Source organism: Aegilops tauschii, chromosome 3 (assembly GCF_002575655.3).
Source record: "Aegilops tauschii subsp. strangulata cultivar AL8/78 chromosome 3, Aet v6.0, whole genome shotgun sequence".
In the NCBI taxonomy this organism is placed as follows: domain Eukaryota; kingdom Viridiplantae; phylum Streptophyta; class Magnoliopsida; order Poales; family Poaceae; genus Aegilops; species Aegilops tauschii.
In genome coordinates, this window is record NC_053037.3 from 597,275,176 (window position 1) to 597,283,853 (window position 8,678).

The window sequence follows — 8,678 nt, forward strand, 5'->3', positions numbered from 1 at the left end:
ACTTTCGGCTTGGTGAAGAGGGGGAGCTTGGGAGGTGGTATTTATAGATTTGAACGTAGTTGGTTAAGGCGCGTGAACGATGGGTCTATCTGTCATGTCTCATGTGATCAGTACAATTAATTACCAATCAAGTGTCAGAAGGGGAAGGCTTAGACTCGTGATAGTGGGGAGCAACTTATACTAGTGTCATGCATATGACACTAGTCTAATTTACTACCTTCATAGTGCAAAGTAACATAGTAGTGTCATAGAGGACTTCATTAATTAGCTTGTAGACTCATCTTCTCTTGGGAAGCCCTATGTTACACTAACATATTATGTTACTCCCTCCGTCTAGGTGTGTAAGTCATCTTACGAAAACCAAATAATCCCAAAACACTTAGGCGCGGTGCATTAACTTCCACCTCGTTTTTTGTTTCTTGACATATCAACCAATAAGATATGTGGGGTGTGCATGATTTTAATGACTTGAGACTACCAAACACGACATGCAGTGGTTAACATTGCATGCAATGCTATTAATTAGCAAATAAACATTAAGTTCTCTCTTTCCCCCTCCTCCTTGGTCACGGTGCACAACCTAAGATGACTTACTCACCTAAACGGAGGGAGTACCACTTCTCATTAACTACATGCCACATAAACAAAAATTTCTCGAAGTGCGCTATGTCCCTCCTTTCGGGTTTATAGGGCTCAAATCTGAAATCTCATCAACCAAGACACATGGTGAGTGGTGGAATGTATCTCGTGCTTTACAAAACTAACCAAACTAAATTGATGCATTAATTAGGATTAACTACAATGCATGCATACTTGGCCACTAGATGAGTAGTAGCAATACATGCATTGGTGAGTTTCTTTTTAATTCTTGCATGCGAAGATTTAATGCGCCTCGAAATCTCAAAAGGAGAGGAGATGAGCCCTTTAAATTGGAAAAATGAAAATTTTGAGATAAGCTCTACAAACCGGAAAGGAGGGAGTAGCTAAGTTACTCCCACTATGACTAGCCTTAAGGTTTGGGTTGGTGGAGCTAGCTACTAGTATAGCTAGTGCTTAATACTTCCTTTTCAGGACAAACAGTGTTGCTTGTCACGCGAACTGACGGTGCAAACCATATCGTACGTACAAACTATCCATGCAAAACTGTCACGCATGCATGCATCTTATACACAAGTGTCAGGCACACCTCTTTAGTTATACTCAATTCACATGCATGTCTCTTTCTTTTTATTATATGATGACGTGCACGCTATATTTGTGTGCACGTTCACATGTGTATTTTGTGTACGGGTCTATTCGCCTAAACGCAAAGTTGTTAAAACAGAATTTTTGGGCTGAAGCGGCACTCACAAAGTTGTTATATGCCTTTGCATCACCATAATTTAAACAACCTCGTAACCTCTATATTTCGAGAATGTGAAGGTTCGGTATGAAGCTCGCTCAAAATCCCAACCATCAGTGCAGGAGGGAAGTTTCAGCTTCCTCCACCTCGCGCCACGACCGAATTTTCAAGTTGTGCGGCCTACGATGCATCACAGGCGAGCAACCACTTGGCCATTAATCCATCAGATTTCCGTGGCGGCCCGTCAGATGGACACCACGCGACATCATCTCCTGCCTTGCATGTGAGCAGGCCGGAAGGCGACTTAGCGCAGCAAAGTTTCTCATTGGGAAGCGTACCCCTTGATGGCGCCCGTAGTGGCCTATAGAAGGCTGCCACCCTCCCTTCTCTACCCTACTCGAACCCACCCGCCGGTCCCTCCCAATCCCCTCTCTTCCCCACTCCAAGCCACCTTGACGCCTTGGTGTACCAATACAAGCTGCCCCTCACCTTCAGCTTTGGGGATGATGAATCCCAGCCGGGTGAACTGTATCTCATGTTGCCGCATTGGGACCAATACGATATAGTATTGGACCTCCTCATGGCGACAGAAGAGGACCCCGTAGCCGTGCCCGTCTCCATCCTCATGCCTATAGCAGAGGATCCGGTTGTCAAGGAAGAATTCTAGGCCATACAGGCCCTTGTTGAAGCATTCCCCAACGCCCCTGACAAAGCGCCCATGCCCAATTCCTTCACCGCAATCGTCGTGGCTGCAAGTAGTTTAGTTTATTAATTTAGTTTTATGAACATAAAATCACTTACCAATTTTTCTCCTCCTATGTAAGAAGTTTGTAATGGAGTATTAGCTTAAACTAATGTTTTAAATCCATTCAATTGAGGGTTTTACTATTGAGTTGATGCAACAAGAAAGCAAAAAAAGATAGAGGCGTCCATTTTTGTGACACCATTTGCACACAAGCCCAGTAGCCTCCTTATCCATATGAAGCGCGCTCCATATATGATGGATGGCGATCACAACTATGTCGACTCCGCTAGAGTTGCTATAAGAAGTCAAGCTTGTTGCGTATATGTAAGTTTTTAGTGTGTGGTGTACAACATTAATTTACGGTTCATATTCAAACTATGATTTTTTTGTTTTGTGTTTGTTTGTTTTTTCTTCTTTTGCGTTCAAATTTGTAAAGACGTAACATTGTGTTATTAGTTTTCTGACTTTGTGTTGTTCAATACTAAGCAAATATATCAAACTTATAGGAAATAACTTACAACGTGAAGTTACACAAATCCTCTTTGTAAACGTCCATAGGTGTGACATTACTAATTAAACACTGCCTATCTTAACTAGTACAAAAGATTACAATAGTTTGGTACAAATTTTGTCATACATGACGGGACATCCCCATATGACAACCCATTACCTCTATGATTTAAACAAAAACCTAGCAATCTCAGAGGCCACCTTGTTATTCTCTCGGTTGATCTTCTCTATAGTGCATTTAGGACTTGGAGCAAGAACTCCTAATGCTTCGTTCTTCAGGTCAACGAGAGCCAGTCCATCTCGGACATTAGTAGACAAGTTATTTTTATGAACCAGCAAGGAGTCTTCAGAACAGAAAACTTATGCAAAGTAACTGGAATGTACAATCCTACAATACAAAGCCCGGTCCGCTGCTTCCTCCATAGATGTGCAGCATGGCAGGAAGTCCCAAAATGGGAGGAGCACCACTCCATCATGATCTCTTATTACCACGCCAACGGTAATGAAATTCTAAATTTGACCAAACACATAGAAAAAATATCATCCACAATACCAAATCATTTGCCATATATTTTCAAAATATATATTGGATATCATATATATGACACTTTTATCTATACAGTTTGTTAAACTTAAAGAAAACTTTAAATCCCCCCTCCGGTTTTAATACAATGTCACTATTAAAAATACAATTTCCATCTATACACTAGTAGAAAACAGGGCTTTGGTTCGGCCAGAAAAGAGCATTAATCCCGGTTGCATTACGAACCGGGACAAATGTGAGCATTAGTCCCGGTTCGAGCGGCTAGGGCACCGTACAGGCATTAGTCCCGGTTCAAATGGGACCTTTAGTCCCGGTTGGTGCCACGAACCGGGACTAAAGGGTGCGATGCCCATTAGTACCAGTTCGTGGCACCAACCGGTACTAAAGGTTAGACCTTTAGTCCCGGTTCGAGCCACCAACCGGTACTAATGGGGTTTGAGGCATTAGTACCGGTTCATGGCACGAACCGGTACTAAAGGTCCCATTTTCAAACTCTACCCCCCCCCCCTTGGATCGCCTTTTCAGTTTTGTAAAAAGCAAAAGAAAATGATAAAAACTTCAAAAATTAAAATCCTTCCAGATGTAGTTATGTTACTACATGTACTAGTTAGGACAATTTAAAAACTTAATTTGGACATGTTTTGCAAAAAGTGTAGGGAAAATGTAAAACGGCTATAACTTTTGCATACGATGTCAGAAAAAAGTATAATATATAAAAATGTTCAGCACGAAAATCCGCATCCGATTTTGACTGCCTACGGCCTGTTTGCAAATTTTTAGAATCCTCAAATTCTAAAAGGAAAAAAAGTTATGCTCAAATTTCTGTTTTTTTTGAATTTTTGTTAAATCTGGTCAAACTATGGTCAAACTACTTATTCAAGAAGTATTAGTGTTACTAAATAATTATTCAAGAATATTAGTGTTACTAAATAATTATTTCAGTTTTTTTGAATTTTGGTCAAATCTGGTCAAACTGTGGTCAAACAATGGTCAAACTAATTATTCAAGAAATATTAGTGTTAGTAAATAATTATTTCATTTTTTTGAATTTTGGTCAAATCTAGTCAAACTGTGGTCAAACTACTTATTCATGAAATATTAGTGTTACTAAATAATTATTGTTTTTTAGAACAATAGTTTCAAACTCAAACAGTGAAATGTGTGACTTCATGCTCAAGCTAAATTCCTGAGGGTTAATAGGATTGCCATCTTAATATTATCAGGAAAACAACAATTGCAGACTTGGAAACGAGAGAGAATAGAACCCGGAAGTTAAGCGTGCTCAGGCTGGAGTAGTGAGAGGATGGGTGACCGTCCGGGAAGTTAGATGATTTGGAATGATGAGGGATGATTAGAGATTAGAGGTTAAATTGAGCAGTGATGAGAGGTATTACCAACCGGGACTAAAGGTGGACCTCCAGGCAGCGGCCACATGAAGGACCTTTAGTCCCGGTTCGTGTAAGAACTGGAACTAAAGGGGAGGCTTTAATAACGACCCTTCAGTCCCGGTTCCAGAACCGGGACTAAAGGCCTTTTTTTACTAGTGATAGAATGCCATTATCTCTTCCTGAGAAGAATTGATTAGATTTTCGCCCTGTACGACGATGTTTATTGATGCAAACATTGCATGCAGTCATAGAGAAAGAGGCACTACATGCAACATGTTTAATTAGCCCGAAATTAAAATATGTCGAAGAAATTAAACATGTGGAGGCACCACTATCTCTTCCTGGTTTCGGAGTGGACGGTGAGTGCGAGGAGAAATGGAAGCGTTCGCGACGGCCTCTTGCTTTTCCGAACGAAAAAATTCGATGACATGGCTGGTCTTAGTTGCTCCAAGATTCGTGTTGGATCAAACGGTCCATGGTATGTTCGATCCCAACAGCTAAAAATCTGATGTAAGATTTTTGGCCAGGAGGGCGGCGCAGACGGCGAGGAGGACGGCGCAGAGCTTGGCCATGATTAGTAGTTAGTCTGCTTGGTCCTTGGACTTGGCTCGATTGCTAGCTGGCTGGTAGCTATATAGCTCGTGAGCGAGCTAATTACGTAGAGTAGTAACATATATTAGCATGTTACTACCCAGCATGGACGTGTGAGGTAGAAGAAGAGGAGGCTACGTACATACGTTCGAGCTTGATCGATCGTTTGGGTTGGTGGAGTTTGTTAGGCGATGTACGTACGTAGTACGTGGGAGGTGCGACGGTGAGCAGTGCTTAATACTTCCTTTTCAGGACAAACAGCGTTGCTTGTCATGTTTTTTGACGGTGCAAACCATATCGTACGTACCAACTATCCATGCAAAACTGCCGCGCATCCATGCATCTCATACATAAGTGTCAGCCTAGCACACGGACGTCTTTAGTTATACTGAACTCGCATGAATGTCTCTTTCTATTTATTATAGGGATAAGTATATATTTCGTTCTCGAACTCTTCCGAGAGTTTAGAAATCGTCCCTCAACTCAAAACCGGATAGTTTTCGTCCCTCGCGCCGCTTCGGGCGGTTTTCATCCGCATGAACAGTAAACCGATGAACAGTGATTTTTTTTAAAAGGCAAAAAAGTCAAAAAAATCCGAAAATTTGTGGGATCAAAGTTCCTCGGGTGCGCAAGGTGCGTGAAATGTTTTGTGCTATTTAGACATTCCAGGAGCTCATGACAAAGCAAAAACTATAAATATGTACGTCAATGAACAGTAAATTCGAAAAAATAGAAAACAAATTCAAAAAAATATGAAAATTGTTGACATACAAGATGCTTGGGTGCTCAATGTGCCTGCAAAATTTCATGGTGTTCGGACATTGTGGGAGCTCGTGAAAAAAAATGGCTGGGAAAGAAACTTTGAAAAAGTGAACTTTTTTTTTTGCTAGAGCTCATCCTATGTCATTTCAGCACGAAAATATACAAGCACCTTGCACACGCAAGATTCTTTGATGCCAAAAAAATTCATACTTTTTGCTATTTTTTTTAATTTACTATTCACCGACGTACATATTTACAGTTTTTTCTTTGTCATGAGCATCTGGAATGTCCAAACAATATGAAAATTTGTACGCACCTTGCGCACCCGAGGAACTTTGATCCCACAAATTTTCATATTTTTAATTTTTTTCGTATTTACTATTCGTCGGTTTACTATTCATGACGGACGAAAACCGCCCGAAGCGGCGTGTGGGACGAAAACTATCCGGTTTTGATAGTTGAGGGACGAAAACTATCCCGTTTTGAGTTGAGGGATGATTTCTAAACTCTCGGAAGAGTTTGAGGATGAAAAATATACTTATCCCTTTATTATATGATGAGCTGGGCGTTGGTGATTCCTATCCTTGACCAATGTAAAATGCTGCCCTTTTCGGCCTTCTCCGTGGTTCAACGCCTTCATTCAAAAACTCACATCCAGCATTCTGTCTCACCGCTGCTAGCGACGGTGCTTAGGTGGTCGGGCTCCTGTTGCTTGTGGGTCTGCTCCTCCTTAGGCAGCTTGGACACCTTGATTTGGGTTCTAGGGGAACCACTCTGCCGGCAGTCAGTGCGGCACCGATCGAGCCTGAGTGAAAGGGTAATGGCCCATTGCAGTAGCGGAGACAAATCTTTGTTGCCCATGTTTGCCCCTTGGTGGCAGTCGATGAACACAATACTTACACGGTGGTGCCCTCCTTCCACGGCCTTAGTAGGTTAGTTGGTGTAGGCGTAGCGACGGTCGTTGGTAATGATGCGGTTTGTTCTCGGCTGCCTTCGAGTTGTTCTACTTTGTTCCTTATATCTTTTTCTCCGCTTTTACCTATTCTCTTTCTATGTTGCTGCCCTGTAATCCTGATCGGTCGATGGCTTTGTTAGGTTCGAGCTCTTCTCAAACTAGGTCGACATCTTTTCTCTAAGAAAAGCATTACCGCAACTTTGTGTGGATTGGGACAAAGTAAAGCAGGCCGGGTCACCGCCCGTAAAAAAAAAGCAGGCCGAGTCACCGGAAAACTCATGGAAACATTTATTTATTACATTTACACGCATTGCAAATATTACAACAAACTTAGGACGTCGTACGAAAACCATCGATACCTGCATGCAGCTCAACAACAAACTTAAGACGCTTTTCACCTAAAAGACAGACAAGATGAGAAGACATATAGGACGTGTGGTGATGATTTACGTACGCATGTATGCTTTTACCGTGCAATCAAAGAGCCGAAATGAAGCACACGCTAAATCACGTACGCACTCTTTTTTTAGGCGCCTTAATGTGTGTGTTACGCTTTGGCGCACGTACGTGCTTGTGGATCGTGACCTAGTTTGGCTGGAACTTGGCCCTGATGCTCTCCACCACGCCGCCGTCGGTCTGCAGCGCCCGGGCCAGCACGTCCGTCGGTACCCCCGGCGCCGCCCCGAACATCGCCTCCCCGAGCCTCTGCGTGCCGGGGAGCTGGCAGTCGAACGCTGAGATCGCCACGGCGGGCGCCTCGCCGACGCTGCGCTCGTAGTGCATCATGCCGCGCGGGAACACGAAGACCCCGCCCTTGGGCACGCCTCGGGTGATGTGCCTGCCGGCGGTCGTGACGAAGCCCACCTCCAGGTTTCCCTCGGCCACGAAGAGGATCTCTGTGGCGCGCGGGTGCATGTGCGGCGGGTTCGTGCCGCCCCATGGAGCGTAGTCCACGCGGGACATGGACACGCCAAGGGTGTTGAGACCCGGGAGCCTCTCCACGTCCGCCGTGGTCACCACGGAGCCCATCGGGTTGCCGCCGCCGTACACGTCGGCCGCGCTCGCCAGCCCGGCGAAGAAGAAGTCGTCCGCCGTCACGTTCTCCGCCCGCTTGCAGGGGTACCCGTTCACCCTCAGCGCTGCACACACACGCACGCATGCATTCCGGTTAGTGGTCGATCGTTCAAATATTGCATGCACGATGAAATGAGAATTGCTCCGTCACTCACGGCCCTGAAGGGACATGTAGTCGGCGACGCAGATGTCCTGGAGCATGTTGGGGTCACCGGCGAGCGACGGCGCTGCACCCAGAGCCAGGAGGGCGGCGCAGGCGGTGAGGAGGACAACACAAAGCTTGGCCATGACGAGTAGTAGAGCTAGTTGGTCCCTCTGTCCTTGGACCTCGCTCGCTCGTGATCAGCTAGTGAGCTGTGGGTAGTTATAGATGAGGAACTTTCGGCTTGGTGAAGAGGGGGTGCTTGGAAGGTGGTATTTATAGATGTGATGGCAGTAGGTTAAGCCCTAATGAAGACGCGCGAACGATGGGTCTATCTGTCATTTTCTCATGTGATCGGTACAGTTAATGACCAATCAAGTCTGAGTTAGAAGAGGAGGCAACGTACTTACTACGAGCTTGATCGATCGTATGGGTTGGTGGAGTTTGTTAGGCGATGTACGGATGTAGTACGTGGGAGGTGGGACGGTGAGCAGTGCTTAATACTTCCTTTTCAGGACAAACAGCGTTGCTTGTCACGTTAACTGAGCGGTGCAAACCATATCGTACGTACGAACCATCCATGCAAAACTGTCACGGATGCATGCATCTTATACATAAGTGTCAG

The 8,678-nt window shown here is 44.4% G+C and overlaps 1 protein-coding gene across 1 annotated transcript; it reads right to left on the reverse strand.

Moving 5' to 3' along the window:
* Positions 1-6,497: 6,497 nt before the first annotated feature.
* Positions 6,498-8,286, reverse strand: LOC109763068 (germin-like protein 1-4). Its single transcript, XM_020321934.4, has 2 exons — positions 8,067-8,286; positions 6,498-7,976 (listed from the first exon to the last, which is right to left on the reverse strand). Exons 1-2 carry the CDS (start codon positions 8,197-8,199, stop codon positions 7,423-7,425), a joined length of 687 nt encoding a protein of 228 aa, XP_020177523.1. The 5' UTR covers positions 8,200-8,286; the 3' UTR covers positions 6,498-7,422.
* Between the last annotated feature and the right edge of the window lie 392 nt (positions 8,287-8,678).